The sequence below is a fragment of the Ranitomeya variabilis genome, chromosome 7 (genome assembly GCF_051348905.1).
Source record: "Ranitomeya variabilis isolate aRanVar5 chromosome 7, aRanVar5.hap1, whole genome shotgun sequence".
Lineage (NCBI taxonomy): Eukaryota > Metazoa > Chordata > Amphibia > Anura > Dendrobatidae > Ranitomeya > Ranitomeya variabilis.
The window spans coordinates 120,120,594-120,144,913 of NC_135238.1; the positions used below are offsets into that span (position 1 = coordinate 120,120,594).

Here is a 24,320-nt window from a genome sequence, read left to right on the forward strand (position 1 = left end):
GCAAACGCTGCTACAGGGAACATATGAATCGCGGCTTCAGCACCATGTGGGGGGGACAGCGCTTACTGTAGCGCTGTCTCCTGCACGCACACGGACCCCAGACGGAGAACGTCCGTGTGAGGTCCGTGTTTTACATGGACCCATTGACTCTATTGGGTCCGTGTAATCCGTGCGCTCCCACGAACACTGACATGTCTCCGTGTTTGGCACACGGAGACACGGTCCGCAAAAAAACAATGACATCTGAACAGATGCATTGATTTTTATGGGTCTACGTGTGTCAGTGTCTCCGGTACGTGAGGAAACTGTCACCTCACGTACCGGAGCCACTGACGTGTGAAACCGGCCTAAGGACACCAAAAGCAACTGCCTATCAGAAGCATGGTGGTAGCATTTGGGCATCCTGGATTAAAGGAGAGCAATGCCAGTAAAATGACTTCGTTTGCTCAGTAATCCTCTTCTTTGATTGACCTATACTATTTCATGTAGGCATAATGCACATTGCGAGATTTCTCTGAACTGAATTTGGCCGGGCGTTCATCTTCTGCTATTAGAAGATTGCTCTGTCATGTTTGATCTTAACGGTTCATTTTAATTTTCCTTACAAGCAGCAGATGTGCGACGTTCAGGCTTTAGTTCAGCCCTTTCTCATGCTGCCTTGTGAGGCTTGTTTAGCTCCTGAGCATACTATAGTGATTGACCTCATCTGCAATGTTATCAGGGAACTTTGTGTGACATAAGATGGCAATATGAAGGGTATGGTAATGAAAATCCTTATTATGAAGAGGAGGTCTATTCACGTCCCTCAATCAGTGATGATACTTTAAATCCATAACTGAATCAATATATTCTTTTAAACTCTGAATTAAAAGCAAAATCTAAATAGGGTAAATTCAATAGGTCTTAAACTGGCACCTGGCTTACTTGTGATATTGATTCACAGCTAGCTCTGAGGAATTCACAGAATAACGAGGCCATGAGATGACGGCTGCACAGGATCACACAGGGCATCATGCACTGAGCTTACGGCGAGATTCTACTGCAGAGGCAGCTCTCGCCTTGCGTAGAGAAGGGCTGCCGCTCAACTTCCATGGTATTTGTTAAGCTGCCCGCAAAGGAAGAGCTGAACTCCCATTTCTTTCTTGATTATGCCGCTCTCCTGATTCTGCTGCTGTATGCAGATGCATTACCCATTCTAACAGCTAAAACATGCCCAGGGAGGATATGAAAGGCATGGCTGTGAGCAAAGAGGAGGGCACCAGGACTCAGCTGCTACATGGTTTCATCCACACCAGATAAAGTTGGGAGGCAATCTCTTCTTAAGGATTCTGATTGGGAAGGGATCATTGGACTTCATGGGTCTACAAAAAGATTGTGACATTTCCCAAGTATGGAATATTAAGTCGTGTTTTATAGTGTGATTAATTTTGAGCAATCTGAGGCTTCTGTAAATCCAGCAGATGGCTACATATTGGAGCTACTTAATATTGGGGATGGTGGTTGCATTCAAAAAATTCCTTGTAAAGGCTCAGGTAAGATATTTTGATATTTATAAAATTCTTAATATTAACAGTGGCATTTATTGATGTGTGCACTGTGCATAATCAATAATGAATGATTTTTTGTCACTACTGTTAACTTCTGGAATAAGAATAAGAGCTGCAATATATTTATTGACTTTTTAAAACCGTACAACTCACATGACAAGTAATGACATAGACAGATGGATAAATAGATAGATGCGCACATAATTTCTGAATTATAATGTAGTTTATATTTTCATAGAGATCATTTGATTGCTGAAAATGATCCCTACATTTATTGCCTGAACTATTTTACTATTAAGTAGATTAAAATCTCAGTAAATATCTACTATAGGTATAGGTTCATATATTTATGAATAGGCAGCATGTGTGAATAAGTGACAGGAGTAAAATGTCCATTTCATTGACAAACCTGCAGCGCAATTCTTGTGAAATACTCTAGAGGGAGCCAATTTGCTGTGAATGGAATACTCTCAGCTGTGCTTTTTTTCAAATATATTGCTGTGATTTTTTTTTTCTTTAAAACTAACTTTTCATTAGTCTGTAGATTATTTTAGTTTACAGTTATTATTATTTATTTATATAGCACCATTAATTCCATGGTGCTATACATGAGACGGGGTTACATCAAAATACAAATATCAGAGTAACCAAAACTAATAATGACAGACTGATACAGAGGGGAGAGGACCCTGCCCTTGTGGGCTTACATTCCACAGTTCTTGATTATTTTCTGTGGTACACTGCCTTTTAGGCCGGTTTCACACGTCAGTGGCTCCGGTACGTGAGGTGACAGTTTCCTCCCGTACCGGAGACACTGACATACGTAGACCCATAAAAATCAATGCATCTGTTCAGATGTCATTGATTTTGTGCGGACCGTTGCGGACCGTGTCTCCGTGTGCCAAACACGGAGACATGTCAGTGTTCGTGGGAGCGCACGGATTACACGGACCCAATAGAGTCAATGGGTCCGTGTAAAACACGGACCTCACACGGACATTCTCCGTCTGGGGTCCGTGTGGCGTGCCGGAGACAGCGCTACAGTAAGCGCTGTCCCCCCCACATGGTGCTGAAGCCGCCATTCATATGTTCCCTGTAGCAGCGTTTGCTACAGAGAAAATATGAATGATAGTGTTTAAAATAAAGATCTATGTGTCCGCCGCCCCCCCACCCCCTGTGCGCCCCCCCGCTGGTCGGAAAATACTCACCCGGATCCCCCGTCGGCAGTCGCTCCTTCCTGGTCTGGCCGCGGCTTCTCTACTGTATGCGGCCGATTACACTCATGAATATGTGGCTCCACCTCCAATAGGGGCGGAGCCGCCTATTCATGAGTGTAAATGAGCGGCCCCACGTGACCGCATACAGTAAGCCGCGGCCAGACCAGGAAGGAGCGACTGCCGACGGGGGATCCGGGTGAGTATTTTCTGACCAGCGGGGGGGGCGCACAGGGGGTCGGGGGGCGGCGGACACATGGATCTTTATTTTAAACACTATTCTTCATATTTTCCCTGCAGCAAACGTTGCTACAGGGAACATATGAATCGCAGCTTCAGCACCATGCAGAGTGGGTACCACACGCTCCGTGTGGTACCCACTCGCCATACGGGCGGCACACGTGTGCCGCAGGTATGGCCTCCGTGAGTTCCCAGGCACACGGACACGGATAACTCCGGTACCGATTTATTCCGGTACCGGAATTATCTGGACGTGTGGGTCAGCCCTTAGGGCTCATTTCCACATGCGAGACATACCTCCGTGTCTCGCAGGTTAAAACCCTCTTTTGGTGCCGGCACTTGAGAGAGGAGCGTGCAGCTCCATGTGTTGCTGTGTGGCCACACACTCCGCTCTGGAGTGCCGCACCAGAAGAGGGTTTTAACCTGCGAGACACGGACGTATGTCTCGCATGTGGAAATGAGCCATTAGTCATAGTTCAGACTTATATTTTGACATTCCATTTGTCTGTTTCAGTTTGAGGAATAGATGAACAAAAAAATGTCAAAAACAGAACCATCACATAACGGATCCAAAAGGAAGCTAAGGGTCGTTACTGCTAATTATGAGTTCAGTTTGATTTGCGTTTTGTGGATGCTTATACGGCAGAAGAAAAAACGCAGGATGCAGAACTTTCTTTTTCTGCTTTATGTATTGACACAAAATGGAACCAAGGTGGTCCCTGTTCTAGTCAGTGGGCCCCCTATCCTTCCATGTGCACTGTTTATACAATGAATCTGTTTCTGACATTACTACATTTGTCCTTATAAATAGAGTTGAGCGAAGCTTTTAAAGTTCGGTTCCAATTACGATCAGCGGTGAATATTGTTGTTGCAATATTCACCGAACACAGCCGAACGTCATTGCAGTCAATGGGAGTAGAAATTACCAATTATGTTCGAAACCGATTATTCGGCACAAATAAAATACCAAAGTGGCACAAATATGGCAAAGTCAGATTCAGCAACCGATTCGATTCCAAACATATTCTCTACTTATAAACAGAACAGACAAGCATAAAGGAGGGGGCAGGAATAAGCACGGCTAGATGGAGGCCCCCCATGACTGTGCTTGAACATGGGGCTTTATTCAAAAATTGGTCTGGGCTCGGATGATTGGGTGATAGAAGAGATGTGGGAGTTTTTTTTTGTGGGAGGCGTGGGGCTATAAAGGGGGAAAGTGCAGGAAAAAGGCCACACTTTTCAACAAGAGAGCCCGGGACAGAGAGAGCAACCCCCCCCCCTTAGCGGTGTGAGGTACCTGATTGAGGAATGGAGTCGGTGGACGCATTGGTGGGGCGCCTGAGGGACGTAGCCAGGTCCCGAAGGGGAGGATGGCTGGAGGAGCAGCTGGCGGTGCTGCTCGGATCATCAGGAACACCGGAGGCCAGCAGCAGGCGCGGCAGGCGCACGAGGCCCCCGCAGAGACTCTCACCTGAGGTGAGCACGCGTGGCAGGCACAGGCCTAGGAACCCCGCCTGGGACCCTGCGGAGGCCAGGTGCAGCGGTGCGGTGTCCCCCCGCTGTGCCCCCTCCGGCAGGAATCCTCCTTGCAGGCCGGCTGGAGCAGGTACCAAAGGTGGTGTGCAGGGAGGAAGAGCCGCACCAGAAGTGAGGCCTGCAGTGACGAGGCAGGCTGCACCGAGGACCAGGAGCACAGCTGGAGGTAGTGTGGAGCCCAGGAGCGGTGTCGCGGCAGTGAGGGCAGGAGGGAGCACGCCCACGGAGGCAGACAACAGCTGCATAGGTGGCAGCGCAGCAGACACTAGAAGAATGGTCGCAGGAGCACGGGCCGTCAGAGGGCGCACAAGTGGATGGATTCAGGCGGGCACTGCGGTGCAGGCGACAGCCAGACGGCATGAGGCTGAAGTGGTGCAGCAGACGGGAGGTGCGGCGGGCAGTGGGGCGCCATTGCCTGGCAGGCATGGATGGTGAGAGCCAGACAGGGAGCCGAGAAATACGGAGCAAGCACGGTCCAGGTCCGGGAGAAGGTCGGTCGGGAGAGGTTCGGCAGACGCTCCGGTTCCCCCCCTGGTGACGTGGAGGCCAGGGGCGTGGGCCAGGAGCAGCGCAGTGGCGCTGAAGATTCGTTTTCTGATAATGAGCCAGAGGTGGAGGGGGAGCGGCGGGATTCAGGACGCACGGCTGGCAGGGACACAGCACCTGCGCAGCTTGGTGAGTACCAATCTATGTCTAGTGTATTGCCCAGGGGGGTTTTAGGTGCAGAGGTTAGGGGTAATCAGGCACCAGGTGGGAGGGCGATGGATATTGGGGGGAGCAGCGGGTCGATGGAGCCTGGGCTGCATGATGTTTTGGTGAGCGTGTTGCAACTGTTGAGCAGTTTGCAGAGTGGAGCAGTGAGAGAGACTGGGGCCTTGGCAGCCGGGGCATGGCTTCCAGGGGCGGGGGTGTAGGCGCAGTCGATACCTGATTCGGGTAGATCGTTAGTAGTTGAGCAGTCGTCATCGGTGTCTGGGGTGTCCGTATCCGTGCAAACGGAGAAGGATAAAGGGGACATGGTGAATTTGGATTATAGAACTAAAGGTGAGGTGTACATTTGTTTCGAGGGGCCGTTGGGGGCTCATTTGAAGAAGAAGGTTAAGGATAAGATTTGGCGCGACGATTATGTGGAGATATTTTCCCTACTTCCGTTAGAGAAGTTTAATCTCAATAAGGGAAAAAAGGATGATAGCAAGAAGGAAGAAGAGGAAAAGAGGAGGTGGCGGCTTATACCGCAGACGTTTGTTAATTGGTTGCAGGCGTTTGCAATCCTAGCGAGCGTAATAGGTGAGAAGTCCCTGGAGAATTGTTCTGGTTTATTTTGTTATCTGGATGCGATTGGGGAAGCGCACCGTACTTATGGTGGGCAGGCCTGGTTGCGATATGATGAACAGTTCAGGCAAATGAAGGCGGTCAGGCCTGAGATACGCTGGGATCAAAAGGACATAGGACTTTGGTTGAAAGTGATGGCGCCAATCAGGTTTGGGCAGTCCTGTCATGGGAGCGGAAGTTGTTATGACCCCAATGGCGAGGGTCTCAGAGGAACGTGGAAGTCTGCAGAATACAAAAATCCAGCTCATAGGGCAGTGGTAACTGGGTTGACCATATATCTACTCCTAACGCCAACACTAGAAGTAGCCGGGGATCATTCCTACGTTGATTCTAGATGACACGCGCCAGCCGGAGAATCTAGCTACCCCTAGTAGAGGAAAACAAAGACCTTTCTTGCCTCCAGAGAAGGGGACCCCAAAGCTGGATAGAAGCCCCCCACAAATAATGACGGTGAGGTAAGAGGAAATGACAAACACAGAAATGAATCAGGTTTAGCACAGAGAGGCCCGCTTACTGATAGCAGAATAAAGAAAGGTAACTTATATGGTCAACAAAAACCCTATCAAAATCCACACTGGAAATTCAAGAACCCCCGAACCGTCTAACGGTCCGGGGGGAGAACACCAGCCCCCTAGAGCTTCCAGCAAAGGTCAGGATATAGATTTGGAACAAGCTGGACAAAAATACAAAACCAAAACAAATAGCAAAAAGCAAAAGGCAGACTTAGCTGATATAACTGGAACCAGGATCAGTAGACAAGAGCACAGCAGACTAGCTCTGATAACTACGTTGCCAGGCATAGAACTGAAGGTCCAGGGAGCTTATATAGCAACACCCCTAACTAACGACCCAGGTGCGGATAAAAGGAATGACAGAAAAACCAGAGTCAAAAAACTAGTAACCACTAGAGGGAGCAAAAAGCAAATTCACAACAGGAAGTAGTGCCAGCCAGCAGGCGGGACATGCCAGTAGTGGTCAGGGGTCACAGGGAGCGAAAGAGAAAACAGGAACTTGCTGGCAATTTAATGATGGCCAGTGCAAATTCGGGAACACCTGTAAGTTTAAACATGTGTGCTCCCACTGTAACGGAGGTTCACATGGGGCTTCAAAATGTTTTAAAAAAGCAAGAGGCAAGCTGGCAGTGGGTGCCGGTCAAGGGGGAGATGCAGGTGAGGTTGGAAAGGATTGCCCCCTTTCTAAGTAGGTATCCTGATCGGGAGAAGGCCGGTGTTATTAGTAGAGGTTTTGCGGAAGGTTTTCACATCCCTCCTCCTGAACATGTGGTTCCGTTTTCGGTTAAAAATTTACGGTCGGCTGGGCCGTTTCCTTGTTTGCCGGTTGAAGGGATGATCGTCTCCCCATTGGGGGTGGTCCCAAAAAGGGAACCGAATAAATTTTGTTTAATTCACCATTTGTCGCACCCGAAAGGGTTGTCTGTGAATGATGGCATTTTGCAAGAGTTGTGTTCAGTTGTTTATACGTCATTCTACATGGCGGTGCACTGGGTGCGTTGTTATGGGTCAGGAGCTTTGCTGGCAAAGACGGATGTAGAGTCTGCCTTTAGATTGCTTCCTATTCACCCGGACAGTATCCCATTGTTGGGATGTTTTTGGAATGATGGTTATTATTTGGACAGATGTCTACCGATGGGTTGTGCCATTTTATGTTCGTTGTTCGAGACGTTTAGTACCTTTTCTAGAATGGGTTGTCAGGGAAGTGGCCGGTGTTCCATCCGTCATTCATTACTTGGATGATTTTGATAGGTCCTCCCGATTCGAATGTGTGCAGAAACATTTTGGCCACCATGGAGTGGGTGGCGGATAGGGTTGAGCGACTTTCATTTTTTTAAGATCGAGTAGGGTTTTGGGAAACCCGATTTTGTCCAGAGTCGAGTCGAGTGCAGTCGGCCGATTATCGCTAAAAGTCGGGGATCGACCGAAACACGAAACCCAATGCAAGTCAATGGGGAAGCATAGTCGGCAGTGAGTGGAGGCCAGGAAAACACCTACAGTGCCCATTTTAATGCCAAAAACATCCATTCTTGTTTCTGAAGCTTGCCAATCTTAATTAACTGTATAATAATAGTTGGGCATAGGGAATTGGGGGAAAGTTGTGGGGGGAGTAGGGCTGGCTCAAGTTTTTCGTGGGCCCAGGAAATGCGGACTACGTCACGGCGGTGTTGCAGGGAAAGGTAAGTATTTAAACGTTGCAAGTGCTGTGATCCTGAGCAAGCAGGGGGGGGCCCACTCGTTCGCATTGCCACTGGCACAGGGCCCCTCAAAGTACGGCGGTGTGTTTGCATGGCGGGGGCGCCTCCCACCAGCAGCGACACTTTTGCGTACTCTGAGGGGCCCTGTGCCAGTGACGTCGCCAACGAGTATGCCCCCCCACCTGATGAAGGAACCTGCACTTTCATCTGCACCTTCCTCTTTGTCCCTGTGTAAGGTGGTATAACATGCGGGAAGGGGAACCTTACTTTCAGCAGGGTCAGATTCTGGCTGTGTAGAGTACAAGGGGAATGTAGTGGTCTAGGTCAATGTACCAGCAGACTCATTTAGCAGTGGCTGGGCAATGGGCAGGATGAGGAGGAAACAGATATAGGGCCAAAGAATAAAGTAGGCTACATGCAGTTCAAAATTGGTAACAGGACTAAACAGGCGGCATTGCTTTGTTCAGTGGAGTAGCAAACCCAAGAGCAGCAGACACTGTTTCAAGGGCCTAACCACACTAGTAGGCCAAATGCAGTTTAATATCTGATAGTATAGGGCGAAAGCCAGAATGTGGAAGCTCAGCTTTGTTCAGTTGAGGACAACACCAGGGAGGGGCAGACACCTTTAGTAGGCCGGAAAAGCCTATTGCATTTTTTAAAATGGTAATTTGGAGCAGAAGGTTGAAGCTCAGCTTTATTTAGTTGAGGACAACACCAGGCAGGGGCACACAGACAGACACCTTTAGTAGGCCGGAAAAGCCTATTGCATTTTTTAAAATGGTAATTTGGAGCAGAAGGTTGAAGCTCAGCTTTATTTAGTTGAGGGCAACACCAGGGAGGGGCAGAAGCCGTTAGTAGGCCCTAACCACCATTTTTTTTTTTTAAAACCACTTAATGAGAGCCGGAAGGTTGAAGCTCAGCTTTATTTAGTTGAGGACAACACCAGGCAGGGGCACACAGACAGACACCTTTAGTAGGCCGGAAAAGCCTATTGCATTTTTTAAAATGGTAATTTGGAGCAGAAGGTTGAAGCTCAGCTTTATTTAGTTGAGGGCAACACCAGGGAGGGGCAGAAGCCGTTAGTAGGCCCTAACCACCATTTTTTTTTTTTAAAACCACTTAATGAGAGCCGGAAGGTTGAAGCTCAGCTTTATTTAGTTGAGGACAACACCAGGCAGGGGCACACAGACAGACACCTTTAGTAGGCCGGAAAAGCCTATTGCATTTTTTAAAATGGTAATTTGGAGCAGAAGGTTGAAGCTCAGCTTTATTTAGTTGAGGACAACACCAGGCAGGGGCACACAGACAGACACCTTTAGTAGGCCGGAAAAGCCTATTGCATTTTTTAAAATGGTAATTTGGAGCAGAAGGTTGAAGCTCAGCTTTATTTAGTTGAGGACAACACCAGGGAGGGGCAGAAGCCGTTAGTAGGCCCTAACCACCATTTTTTTTTTTTTAAAACCACTTAATGAAAGCCGGAAGGTTGAAGCTCAGCTTTATTTAGTTGAGGACAACACCAGGCAGGGGCACACAGACAGACACCTTTAGTAGGCCGGAAAAGCCTATTGCATTTTTTAAAATGGTAATTTGGAGCAGAAGGTTGAAGCTCAGCTTTATTTAGTTGAGGACAACACCAGGGAGGGGCAGAAGCCGTTAGTAGGCCCTAACCACCATTTTTTTTTTTTAAAACCACTTAATGAGAGCTGGAAGGTTGAAGCTCAGCTTTATTTAGTTGAGGACAACACCAGGCAGGGGCACACAGACAGACACCTTTAGTAGGCCGGAAAAGCCTATTGCATTTTTTAAAATGGTAATTTGGAGCAGAAGGTTGAAGCTCAGCTTTATTTAGTTGAGGACAACACCAGGCAGGGGCACACAGACAGACACCTTTAGTAGGCCGGAAAAGCCTATTGCATTTTTTAAAATGGTAATTTGGAGCAGAAGGTTGAAGCTCAGCTTTATTTAGTTGAGGGCAACACCAGGGAGGGGCAGAAGCCGTTAGTAGGCCCTAACCACCATTTTTTTTTTTTTAAACCGCTTAATGAGAGCCGGAAGGTTGAAGCTCAGCTTTATTTAGTTGAGGGCAACACCAGGCAGGGGCACACAGACAGACACCTTTAGTAGGCCGGAAAAGCCTATTGCATTTTTTGAAATGGTAATTTGGAGCAGAAGGTTGAAGCTCAGCTTTATTTAGTTGAGGACAACACCAGGCAGGGGCACACAGACAGACACCTTTAGTAGGCCGGAAAAGCCTATTGCATTTTTTAAAATGGTAATTTGGAGCAGAAGGTTGAAGCTCAGCTTTATTTAGTTGAGGGCAACACCAGGGAGGGGCAGAAGCCGTTAGTAGGCCCTAACCACCATTTTTTTTTTTTAAAACCACTTAATGAGAGCCGGAAGGTTGAAGCTCAGCTTTATTTAGTTGAGGGCAACACCAGGGAGGGGCAGAAGCCGTTAGTAGGCCCTAACCACCATTTTTTTTTTTAAAAACCACTTAATGAGAGCCGGAAGGTTGAAGCTCAGCTTTATTCAGTTGAGGACAACACCAGGCAGGGGCACACAGACAGACACCTTTAGTAGGCCGGAAAAGCCTATTGCATTTTTTAAAATGGTAATTTGGAGCAGAAGGTTGAAGCTCAGCTTTATTTAGTTGAGGGCAACACCAGGGAGGGGCAGAAGCCGTTAGTAGGCCCTAACCAAAGTTGAAGGCCAAATGCAGTTTAATTTCTGATACTATAGGCCGAAAGCCAGAAGGTGGAAGCTCCGATTTAGACAGTGGAGGACAATTTGAATTAGGGACTGCAGACAGACTTAGTAGGCTGTCCCCTGTGGACCATGCATCCAACACATTAACCCATTGCGCCGTAATGGACACGTAATCTTCCGTGGCCATGCCTACAGGTCCATGCGTCTGTTGTCAGGTGCACCTTTGTACTCACAGATTGCCAGAGTGCATGGACAATGCGGTCTTCTACATGCTGGTGGAGGGTTGGGATGGCTTTTCTCGCAAAAGAAGTGTCGACTGGTTAGCTTGTAGCGTGGTACAGCATAGTCCATCATGGCCTTATTAATAGTAAATAAAATATATAACTAGGCTCTATGAACTTTTAAATAGGTTCCAGGGGTACACGGGCAGCATTGGTGTGGTCAGTGGAGGAGTATTGCAAGTAGGGGCTGCAGACAGGCTATCAAAGGCCTAAAATAACAAACAGTAGGCAGTCATGGCAGTTTTACATCGGTTACATGGATACACAGGCAGGCAGCATTGTGGTCAGTGGAGGAGTATTGCAAGTAGGGGCCACAGACAGGCTATCAAAGGCCTAAAATAACAAACAGTAGGCAGTCATGGCAGTTTTACATCGGTTACATGGATACACAGGCAGGCACTCCAGGCAGCATTGTGGTCAGTGGAGGAGTATTGCAAGTAGGGGCCGCAGACAGGCTATCAAAGGCCTAAAATAACAAACAATAGGCTCATTGCAGTTTTACAGCGGTTACATGGATACACAGGCAGCTAGGTGGTGAGTGGAGGAGTATTTAAAGTAAGGACCGCAGACAGGCTATCAAAGGCCTAACATAACAAACAATAGGCTCATGGCAGTTTTACAGCGGTTACATGGATAGACGGGCAGGCAGCTTGGTGGTGAGTGGAGGAGTATTTAAAGTAGGGACCGCAGACAGGCTATCAAAGGCCTAACATAACAAACAATAGGCTCATGGCAGTTTTACAGCGGTTACATGGATACACGGGCAGGCAGCTTGGTGGTGAGTGGAGGAGTATTTAAAGTAGGGACCGCAGACAGGCTTCAAAGGCCTAACATAAGAAAATGGGCTGGCTGTAGGCACTTTATAATTGGTTCCAGGGGTACACGGGCAGCAGTGGTCTGGCCAGTGGAGGACTAGTGGAAGGAGGGACCGCAGACAGGCTTCAAAGGCCTAACATAAAAAAATGGGCTGGCTGTAGGCACTTTATAATTGGTTCCAGGGGTACACGGGCAGCAGTGGTCTGGTCAGTGGAGGACTAGTGGAAGGAGGGACCGCAGACAGGCTTCAAAGGCCTAACATAAAAAAATGGGCTGGCTGTAGGCACTTTATAATTGGTTCCAGGGGTACACGGGCAGCAGTGGTCTGGTCAGTGGAGGACTAGTGGAAGGAGGGACCGCAGACAGGCTTCAAAGGCCTAACATAAAAAAATGGGCTGGCTGTAGGCACTTTATAATTGGTTCCAGGGGTACACGGGCAGCAGTGGTCTGGTCAGTGGAGGACTAGTGGAAGGAGGGACCGCAGACAGGCTTCAAAGGCCTAAAATAACAAACAATAGGCTCATGGCAGTTTTACAGCGGTTACATGGATACACGGGCAGGCAGCTTGGTGGTGAGTGGAGGAGTATTTAAAGTAGGGACCGCAGACAGGCTATCAAAGGCCTAAAATAACAAACAATAGGCTCATGGCAGTTTTACAGCGGTTACATGGATACACGGGCAGCTTGGTGGTGAGTGGAGGAGTAGTGCAAGGAGTGTCTGTCCCAGTACTCCCAAAATATAAATAGATGTTAATGTCTCGCAAAACAACCAAAACAAAAAAAAAGGTGGCATACTTAGGTACAGGGGTGGGCTCATCTGCTGAGTTTCTGACATAGTAATTTGGCAGTAACTATTTAATGGTGCCAATATAGGACACAGACACAGACTACTTTAAGTTGCATCATAGATGTCTACAAATTTGTATTGTCAGTGCCAGACATTGAATGATGTCAGCGAATAGACTAAAGATTGGTGGAGCTGTGCGACATAATTTTGCATGTGGTAGAGCACATTTTGAGCTGGGGTAGGGGGGAACTCTCTAGAGGCCGGCGGGACCGCCCCAGGGCCCCTCATGTTACAACGGTGTGTCTGACGTTGGGTGCGCACCACCACCGCCAGAGACACTACATTGTACTATGAGGGACCCAGTAGCAATGCCGTCAACCAAAAGCGAGCACACCCACCTCTTCAGACAAACAGCAGTCTCACGGGTGCTTGCGCCAAGTCACGATACCACGGCCCCGTGTGGGGAGTTTGGCCATTTAGGGAGGTGTAAACATGTCGTATGCTGTACAATCAGCTGCAGCAAATTAGACATTAGAAAAGTAATTCACAGGCAAGAGCCTTTCATAGGAAAGCTAGGTGTCGGCCGGGCAAGGTGGGGCAAAAGATTTCGAAATCCAGTTGTGGTTCATTTTAATGAATGTTAGATCGTCAACATTTTGGGTAGCCAGACGAGTCCTTTTTTCGGTTAATATTGAACCTGCAGCACTGAATACTCTTTCTGATAGGACACTTGCTGCCGGGCAGGCAAGCTCCTGCAATGCATATTCTGCCAATTCTGGCCAGGTGTCTAATTTGGAGGCCCAGTAATCAAATGGGAATGACGGTTGAGGGAGAACATCGATAAGGGATGAAAAATAGTTAGTAACCATACTGGACAAATGTTGTCTCCTGTCACTTTCAATTGATGCAGCAGTACCTGTCCTGTCTGCGGTCATAGCAAAATCACTCCACAACCTGGTCAGAAAACCCCTCTGTCCAACGCCACTTCTGATGTGTGCACCCCTAACACTCCTAGTCTGCTGCCCCCTGGAGCTCGTGTGAGAACGATCACGTGCGCTGTGTGCTGGGAATGCCTGAAGCAAACGGTCAACAAGAGTTGATTGTTTGGTTGCTAATATTAGTTCCAAGTTCTCATGTGGCATAATATTTTGCAATTTGCCTTTATAGCGTGGATCAAGGAGGCAGGCCAACCAGTAATCGTCATCGTTCATCATTTTCGTAATGCGTGTGTCCCTTTTTAGGATACGTAAGGCATAATCCGCCATGTGGGCCAAAGTTCCAGTTGTCAAATCTCCGGTTGTGATTGGTTGAGGGGCAGTTGCAGGCAAATCTACGTCACTTGTGTCCCTCAAAAAACCAGAACCCGGCCGTGACACGCAACCAATTTCCTGTGCCCCCGGGAAAGGTTCGGCATTAAAAATATACTCATCCCCATCATCCTCCTCGTCCTCCACCTCCTCTTCGCCCGCTACCTCGTCCTGTACACTGCCCTGACCAGACAATGGCTGACTGTCATCAAGGCTTTCCTCTTCCTCTGGTGCAGACGCCTGCTCCTTTATGTGCGTCAAACTTTGCATCAGCAGACGCATTAGGGGGATGCTCATGCTTATTACGGCGTTGTCTGCACTAACCAGCCGTGTGCATTCCTCAAAACACTGAAGGACTTGACACATGTCTTGTATCTTAGACCACTGCACACCTGACAACTCCATGTCTGCCATCCTACTGCCTGCCCGTGTATCCTCCCACAAATAAATAACAGCACGCCTCTGTTCGCACAGTCTCTGAAGCATGTGCAGTGTTGAGTTCCACCTTGTTGCAACGTCTATGATTAGGCGATGCTGGGGAAGGTTCAAAGACCGCTGATAGGTCTGCATACGGCTGGCGTGTACAGGCGAACGTCGGATATGTGAGCAAAGTGCACGCACTTTGAGGAGCAGGTCGGAGAACCCAGGATAAGTTTTCAATAAGCACTGCACCACCAGGTTTAAGGTGTGAGCCAGGCAAGGAATGTGTTTCAGTTGGGAAAGGGAGATGGCAGCCATGAAATTCCTTCCGTTATCACTCACTACCTTGCCTGCCTCAAGATCTACTGTGCCCAGCCACGACTGCGTTTCTTGTTGCAAGAACTCGGACAGAACTTCCGCGGTGTGTCTGTTGTCGCCCAAGCACTTCATAGCCAATACAGCCTGCTGACGCTTGGCAGTAGCTGGCCCATAATGGGACAACTGGTGTGCAACAGTGTCATCTGCCGATGGAGTGGTTGGCAGACTGCGTTCTGTGGAAGAGCTGTAGCTTCTGCAGGAGGACGAGGAGGAGGAGGGGGTGCGAACGCCTACAGCCAACTGTTTCCTAGACCGTGGGCTAGGCACAACTGTCCCTAAATTGATGTCGCCTGTGGACCCTGCATCCACCACATTCACCCAGTGTGCCGTGATGGACACATAACGTCCCTGGCCATGCCTACTGGTCCATGCATCTGTAGTCAGGTGCACCTTTGTACTCACAGATTGCCTGAGTGCATGGACGATGCGCTGTTTAACATGCTGGTGCAGGGCTGGGATGGCTTTTCTGGAAAAAAAGTGTCGACTGGGTAGCTCGTATCGTGGTTCAGCGTACTCCATCAGGGCTTTGAAAGCTTCGCTTTCAACTAACCGGTAGGGCATCATCTCTAACGAGATTAGTCTAGCTATGTGGGTGTTAAAACACTGTGTACGCGGATGCGAGGATAAGTACTTCCTTTTTCTAACCAGAGTCTCATGTAGGGTGAGCTGGACTGGAGAGCTGGAGATCGTGGAACTTTCGGGTGTGCCGGTGTACATGGCAGACTGAGAGACGGTTGGAGACGGTATTGTTTCCGCCGGTGCCCTAGATGCAATATTTCCTCCTACAAAACTGGTGATTCCCTGACCCTGACTGCTTTTGGCTGGCAAAGAAACCTGCACAGATACTGCCGGTGGTGCGGAAAATGGTGGCCTTACAGTGACGGAAGGGATGTTGCGTTGCTGACTAGCTTCATTGGCCGAGGGTGCTACAACCTTGAGGGACGTTTGGTAGTTAGTCCAGGCTTGAAAATGCATGGTGGTTAAGTGTCTATGCATGCAACTAGTATTTAGACTTTTCAGATTCTGACCTCTGCTTAAGCTAGTTGAACATTTTTGACAGATGTCTTTGCGCTGATCAGTTGGATGTTGTTTAAAAAAATGCCAGACTGCACTCTTCCTAGACTCGGATCCCTTTTCAGGGATTGCAGACTGAGCTTTAACCGGATGGCAACGCTGTGCTCCAACAGGTTTTGGCTTTGACACGCGTTTTGGGCCAGATACGGGCCCGGCAGATGGAACCTGTTGTGATGTTGATGCCTGCTGCGGCCCCTCCTCCACCTCCGCTTCTGAACTACTGCCGCCTGCACCCTGTTCCCCCAATGGCTGCCAATCGGGGTCAATAACTGGGTCATCTATTACCTCCTCTTCGAGCTCGTGTGCAACTTCGTCTGTGTCACTGTGTCGGTCGGTGGTATAGCGTTCGTGGCGGGGCAACATAGTCTCATCAGGGTCTGATTGTGGATCTGTACCCTGAGAGGGCAATGTGGTGGTCTGAGTCAAAGGAGCAGCATAGTACTCTGGCTGTGGCTGTGCATCAGTGCACTCCATGTCAGAATATACTTGTAATGGGCATGGCCTGTTAAATGTTTCACTTTCTAAGCCAGGGACGGTATGTGTAAAGAGCTCCATGGAGTGACCCGTTGTGTCGCCTGCTGCATCCTTCTCTCTTGTTGTAGTTTTTGCTGAGGAGGACAAGGAAGTGACTTGTCCCTGACCGTGAACATCCACAAGCGACGCGCTGCTTTTACATTTACCAGTTTCGGAAGAGGAGGCAAAAGAGCTAGAGGCTGAGTCTGCAATGTAAGCCAAAACTTGCTGTTGCTGCTCCGCCTTTAAAAGCGGTTTTCCTACTCCCAGAAAAGAGAGCGTTCAAGGCCTTGTGTAGCCTGACGACGAAACTGGCTCCACAGCTCCAGACTTAGGTGGAATATTTTTATCCCCACGACCACCTGATGCTCCACTACCACTACCATCATTACCAGCTGACAATGAACGCCCACGACGACCTCTTGCACCAGACTTCCTCATTGTTTTAAAATCTTAACCAAAGTAACTTTATTTGTTGCTGTCAAACAACTTACACGGTGAGCTATAACTTCAGTATGATTTCAATATCCCTTAACAGGTTGGTGAGACCACAAGGAAAATCAGGCACAATGTTACACACTCTGTTTTCTGTGGCACAAAATCACAGAGATGACACACACGCAGGACTGTCACTCAAGCACTAATGTCAATATTAATCTCCCACCTAATTTATTTATTTTTTTTTCTCAGGGAGACTTTAGAAACCAAATAATATTAAAAAAAAAAAAAAAAGGCTTTCTATGGCCCACAATTAGAGAGAGAGAGGTGGCACACCCAGGAGTCAAGACTGGCGCACAAGCTGAAAGGGCAATATTACTCTCCCACTGTTTTTTTAAGTTTTTTTTTTATTTCAGGGAGACTTTAGAAACCAAATAATATTTAAAAAAAAAAAATAAATAGGCTTTCTATGGCCCACTGAATGAGAGGGAGAGAGGTGGCACACCCAGGAGTCAAGCCTGGCACACAAGCTGAAAGGGCAATATTACTCTCCCACTGTTTTTTTATGTATTTTTTGTTTTTTAAGGGAGACTTTAGAAACCCAATAATATTTAAAAAAAAAATAAATAGGCTTTCTATGGCCCACTGAATGAGAGGGAGAGAGGTGGCACACCCAGGAGTCAAGCCTGGCACACAAGCTGAAAGGGCAATATTACTCTCCCACTGTTTTTTTATGTATTTTTTGTTTTTTAAGGGAGACTTTAGAAACCCAATAATATTTAAAAAAAAAAAATAAATAGGCTTTCTATGGCCCACTGAATGAGAGGGAGAGAGGTGGCACACCCAGGAGTCAAGACTGGCACACAAGCTGAAAGGGCAATATTACTCTCCCACTGTTTTTTTATGTTTTTTTTTTTTTTCAGGGAGACTTTAGAAACCAAATAATATTAAAAAAACCAAAAAAAAAAATAGCCTTTCTATGGCCCAATGAATGAGAGGGAGAGAGGTGGCACACCCAGGAGTCAAGCCTGGCACACAAGCTGAAAGGGCAATATTACTCTCCCACTGTTTTTTTATGTATTTTTTGTTTTTTAAGGGAGACTTTAGAAACCCAATAATATTTAAAAAAAAAAAATAAATAGGCTTTCTATGGCCCACTGAATGAGAGGGAGAGAGGTGGCACACCCAGGAGTCAAGACTGGCACACAAGCTGAAAGGGCAATATTACTCTCCCACTGTTTTTTTATGTTTTTTTTTTTTTTTCAGGGAGACTTTAGAAACCAAATAATATTAAAAAAACCAAAAAAAAAAATAGCCTTTCTATGGCCCACTGAATGAGAGAGAGAGGTGGCACACCCAGGAGTCAAGCCTGGCACACAAGCTGAAAGGGCAATATTACTCTCCCACTGTTTTTTTATGTATTTTTTGTTTTTTAAGGGAGACTTTAGAAACCCAATAATATTTTAAAAAAAAAATAAATAGGCTTTCTATGGCCCACTGAATGAGAGGGAGAGAGGTGGCACACCCAGGAGTCAAGACTGGCACACAAGCTGAAAGGGCAATATTACTCTCCCACTGTTTTTTTAGGTATTTTTTTTTTTCAGGGAGACTTTAGAAACCAAATAATATTAAAAAAAAAAAAAAAAAAAATAGGCTTTCTATAGCCCACTGAATGAGAGATAGCACACACAGCAGTGGCACACAAGCCCTGACTGAGGCCAATATTTTTCTCCCACTGATTGATGTAGTGTTTTTGTGTTGAGGTAGAATTTAGAACACAAATCACGGAAAAAATAAATAGGCTTTCTATGGCCCACTCAGTGAGAGATGGCACACACAGGGATGGCACTGTAGCAGAAATGCAAATCTTAATCTCCCACAAAAAAAAAAAAAAAAAAAAAAACAGGGACTGTCCTACAATTACTATCTCCCTGCAGTAATCTAAGCCAGGTATGGCAGGCAGCAATAGGAGTGGACTGATGCACAAATTAAATAAAAAGTGTGGACAAACAAAAAAGATAGCTGTGCAGAAAGGAAGGAACAAGAGGATATGTGCTTTGAAAAAAGCAGTTGGTTTCCACAGTGGCGTACACACAGCAATACAGCTATCACGGAGCCTTCTAGGGCAGCCCAATGAGCTACAGCGCTGAGGGGAAAAAAAAAAAAATAGCTTCCACAGTCCCTGCACACCGAAGGTGGTGTTGGACAGTGGAAATCGCTGCAGCACAAGCGGTTTGGTGGTTAGTGGACCCTGCCTAACGCTCTCCCTGCTTCTGACGAAGCGGCAGCAACCTGTCCCTAAGCTCAGATCAGCAGCAGTAAGATGGCGGTCGGCGGGAACGCCCCTTTATAGCCCCTGTGACGCCGCAGACAGCAAGCCAATCACTGCAATGCCCTTCTCTAAGATGGTGGGGACCAGGATCTATGTCATCACGCTGCCCACACTCTGCGTTCACCTTCATTGGCTGAGAAATGGCGCTTTTCGCGTCATTGAAACGCGACTTTGGCGCGAAAGTCGCGTACCGCATGGCCGACAAGCACAGGGGTCGGATCGGGTTTCATGAGACGCCGACTTAGCCAAAAGTCGGCGACTTTTGAAAATGATCGACCCGTTTCGCTCAACCCTAGTGGCGGACCTTTTTGGTGTTCCCCTTGCTAAAGAAAAAAACCGAGGGCCCTTGTACGGTTTTAAGTTTTCTGGGTATTCTGATAGACTCAGAAAAAATGGAATGCCGGTTGCCTGAGGATAAATTGTTGTCCCTGAAGCTGGAGGTTGGTTGCGTTGTTAGGCTCAAGAAGGTGGCGTTAAAAGAGTTGCAGTCTTTGCCCAGTCAGTTGAATTTTCCGTGTAGAATTATGCCCATGGGACAAATTTTTTGCCGGAGGTTGTCCAGGGCGACGGCGGGGGTGCGGTCCCTGTTATGACCCCAATGGCGAGGGTCTCAGAGGAACAAGTAAGTCTGCGACGTACAAAAATCCAGCTCATAGGGCAGTGGTAACTGGGTTGACCATATAACTACTCCTAACGCCAACACTAGAAGTAGCCGGGGAACATGCCTACGTTGGTCGCTAGATGTCTCGCGCCAGCCGGAGGACTAACTACCCCTAGAAGAGGAAAACAAAGACCTCTCTTGCCTCCAGAGAATAGACCCCAAAAGTCGGATACAAGCCCCCCCACAAATAATAACGGTGAGGTAAGAGGAAATGACAAACACAGAGATGAACTAGGTTTAGCAAAGAGAGGCCCGCTTACTAATAGCAGAATGTAGTAAGATAACTTATATGGTCAACAAAAAACCCTAACAAAATTCCACACTGGAGATACAAGAACCCCCGAACCGTCTAACGGCCCGGGGGGAGAACTCCAGCCTCCCTAGAGCTTCCAGCAAGGTTAGGATACAGATTATGTACAAGCTGGACAAAAATGCAAACAAAAACAAATAGCAAAAAGCAAGAAAGCAGACTTAGCTTAATTTAGCAGGAACCAGGATCAGTAGACAAGAGCACAACAGATTAGCTCTGATTTCAACGTTGCCAGGCATTGAACTGAAGGTCCAGGGAGCTTATATAGCAACACCCCTGACCTAACGACCCAGGTGAGCATACAAGGGATGAATGACATACCCAGAGTCAAATCACTAGTAACCACCAGAGGGAGCCAAAAGGCAAATTCACAACAGGTCCCCACATCATTTCATTCGGCTTGGTCAGGAGTAGGGTTGAGCGACTTTCATTTTTTTAAGATCGAGTAGGGTTTTGGGAAACCCGATTTTGTCCAGAGTCGAGTCGAGTGCAGTCGGCCGATTATCGCTAAAAGTCGGGGATCGACCGAAACACGAAACCCAATGCAAGTCAATGGGGAAGCATAGTCGGCAGTGAGTGGAGGCCAGGAAAACACCTACAGTGCCCATTTTAATGCCAAAAACATCCATTCTTGTTTCTGAAGCTTGCCAATCTTAATTAACTGTATAATAATAGTTGGGCATAAGGAATTGGGGGAAAGTTGTGGGGGGAGTAGGGCTGGCTCAAGTTTTTCGTGGGCCCAGGAAATGCGGACTACGTCACGGCGGTGTTGCAGGGAAAGGTAAGTATTTAAAAGTTGCAAGTGCTGTGATCCTGAGCAAGCAGGGGGGGCCCACTCGTTCGCATTGCCACTGGCACAGGGCCCCTCAAAGTACGGCGGTGTGTTTGCATGGCGGGGGCGCCTCCCACCAGCAGCGACACTTTTGCGTACTCTGAGGGGCCCTGTGCCAGTGACGTCGCCAACGAGTATGCCCCCCCACCTGATGAAGGAACCTGCACTTTCATCTGCACCTTCCTCTTTGTCCCTGTGTAAGGTGGTATAACATGCGGGAAGGGGAACCTTACTTTCAGCAGGGTCAGATTCTGGCTGTGTAGAGTACAAGGGGAATGTAGTGGTCTAGGTCAATGTACCAGCAGACTCATTTAGCAGTGGCTGGGCAATGGGCAGGATGAGGAGGAAACAGATATAGGGCCAAAGAATAAAGTAGGCTACATGCAGTTCAAAATTGGTAACAGGACTAAACAGGCGGCATTGCTTTGTTCAGTGGAGTAGCAAACCCAAGAGCAGCAGACACTGTTTCAAGGGCCTAACCACACTAGTAGGCCAAATGCAGTTTAATATCTGATAGTATAGGGCGAAAGCCAGAATGTGGAAGCTCAGCTTTGTTCAGTTGAGGACAACACCAGGGAGGGGCAGACACCTTTAGTAGGCCGGAAAAGCCTATTGCATTTTTTAAAATGGTAATTTGGAGCAGAAGGTTGAAGCTCAGCTTTATTTAGTTGAGGGCAACACCAGGGAGGGGCAGAAGCCGTTAGTAGGCCCTAACCACCATTTTTTTTTTTTTTAAAACCACTTAATGAGAGCCGGAAGGTTGAAGCTCAGCTTTATTTAGTTGAGGACAACACCAGGGAGGGGCAGAAGCCGTTAGTAGGCCCTAACCACCATTTTTTTTTTAAAACCACATAATGAGAGCCGGAAGGTTGAAGCTCAGCTTTATTTAGTTGAGGACAACACCAGGGAGGGGCAGAAGCCGTTAGTAGGCCCTAACCACCATTTTTTTTTTAAAACCACTTAATGAGAGCCGGAAGGTTGAAGCTCAGCTTTATTTAGTTGAGGACAACACCAGGGAGGGGCAGAAGCCGTTAGTAGGCCCTAACCACCATTTTTTTTTTTTTTAAAACCACATAATGAGAGCCGGAAGGTTGAAGCTCAGCTTTATTTAGTTGAGGACAACACCAGGGAGGGGCAGAAGCCGTTAGTAGGCCCTAACCACCATTTTTTTTTTAAAACCACTTAATGAGAGCCGGAAGGTTGAAGCTCAGCTTTATTTAGTTGAGGACAACACCAGGGAGGGGCAGAAGCCGTTAGTAGGCCCTAACCACCATTTTTTTTTTTTAAACCACATAATGAGAGCCGGAAGGTTGAAGCTCAGCTTTATTTAGTTGAGGACAACACCAGGGAGGGGCAGAAGCCGTTAGTAGGCCCTAACCACCAATTTTTTTTTTTTTAAAACCACTTAATGAGAGCCGGAAGGTTGAAGCTCAGCTTTATTTAGTTGAGGACAACACCAGGGAGGGGCAGAAGCCGTTAGTAGGCCCTAACCACCATTTTTTTTTAAAAACCACTTAATGAGAGCCGGAAGGTTGAAGCTCAGCTTTATTTAGTTGAGGACAACACCAGGGAGGGGCAGAAGCCGTTAGTAGGCCCTAACCACCATTTTTTTTTTTAAAACCACATAATGAGAGCCGGAAGGTTGAAGCTCAGCTTTATTTAGTTGAGGACAACACCAGGGAGGGGCAGAAGCCGTTAGTAGGCCCTAACCACCATTTTTTTTTTTTTTAAAACCACTTAATGAGAGCCGGAAGGTTGAAGCTCAGCTTTATTTAGTTGAGGACAACACCAGGGAGGGGCAGAAGCCGTTAGTAGGCCCTAACCACCATTTTTTTTTAAAAACCACTTAATGAGAGCCGGAAGGTTGAAGCTCAGCTTTATTTAGTTGAGGACAACACCAGGGAGGGGCAGAAGCCGTTAGTAGGCCCTAACCACCATTTTTTTTTTAAAACCACTTAATGAGAGCCGGAAGGTTGAAGCTCAGCTTTATTTAGTTGAGGACAACACCAGGGAGGGGCAGAAGCCGTTAGTAGGCCCTAACCACCATTTTTTTTTTTTAAACCACATAATGAGAGCCGGAAGGTTGAAGCTCAGCTTTATTTAGTTGAGGACAACACCAGGGAGGGGCAGAAGCCGTTAGTAGGCCCTAACCACCAATTTTTTTTTTTTTAAAACCACTTAATGAGAGCCGGAAGGTTGAAGCTCAGCTTTATTTAGTTGAGGACAACACCAGGGAGGGGCAGAAGCCGTTAGTAGGCCCTAACCAAAGTTGAAGGCCAAATGCAGTTTAATTTCTGATACTATAGGCCGAAAGCCAGAAGGTGGAAGTTCCGATTTAGACAGTGGAGGACAATTTGAATTAGGGACTGCAGACAGACTTAGTAGGCTGTCCCCTGTGGACCATGCATCCACCACATTAACCCATTGCGCCGTAATGGACACGTAATCTTCCGTGGCCATGCCTACAGGTCCATGCGTCTGTTGTCAGGTGCACCTTTGTACTCACAGATTGCCAGAGTGCATGGACAATGCGGTCTTCTACATGCTGGTGGAGGGTTGGGATGGCTTTTCTCGCAAAAGAAGTGTCGACTGGTTAGCTTGTAGCGTGGTACAGCGTAGTCCATCATGGCCTTATTAATAGTAAATAAAATATATAACTAGGCTCTATGAACTTTTAAATAGGTTCCAGGGGTACACGGGCAGCATTGGTGTGGTCAGTGGAGGAGTATTGCAAGTAGGGGCTGCAGACAGGCTATCAAAGGCCTAAAATAACAAACAGTAGGCAGTCATGGCAGTTTTACATCGGTTACATGGATACACAGGCAGGCACTCCAGGCAGCATTGTGCTCAGTGGAGGAGTATTGCAAGTAGGGGCCGCAGACAGGCTATCAAAGGCCTAAAATAACAAACAGTAGGCAGTCATGGCAGTTTTACATCGGTTACATGGATACACAGGCAGGCACTCCAGGCAGCATTGTGGTCAGTGGAGGAGTATTGCAAGTAGGGGCCGCAGACAGGCTATCAAAGGCCTAAAATAACAAACAGTAGGCAGTCATGGCAGTTTTACATCGGTTACATGGATACACAGGCAGCTAGGTGGTGAGTGGAGGAGTATTTAAAGTAAGGACCGCAGACAGGCTATCAAAGGCCTAACATAACAAACAATAGGCTCATGGCAGTTTTACAGCGGTTACATGGATACACGGGCAGGCAGCTTGGTGGTGAGTGGAGGAGTATTTAAAGTATGGACCGCAGACAGGCTTCGAAGGCCTAACACAATAAAATGGGCTGGCTGTAGGCACTTTAAAATTGGTTCCAGGGGTACACGGGCAGCAGTGGTCTGGTCAGTGGAGGACTAGTGGAAGTATGGACCGCAGACAGGCTTCGA

At 47.5% G+C, this 24,320-nt stretch overlaps 1 protein-coding gene across 1 annotated transcript in view; it reads left to right on the plus strand.

The window, feature by feature from the left end:
- Positions 1-764: 764 nt before the first annotated feature.
- Positions 765-24,320, plus strand: part of PTH2R (parathyroid hormone 2 receptor) — a 1,733,956-nt gene continuing 1,710,400 nt past the window's right edge. Inside the window, exon 1 of the mRNA XM_077275688.1 lies at positions 765-1,532. Coding sequence (XP_077131803.1) covers positions 1,461-1,532 — 72 coding nt within the window. The 5' untranslated portion in view covers positions 765-1,460. The remainder of the gene's footprint in view (positions 1,533-24,320) is intronic.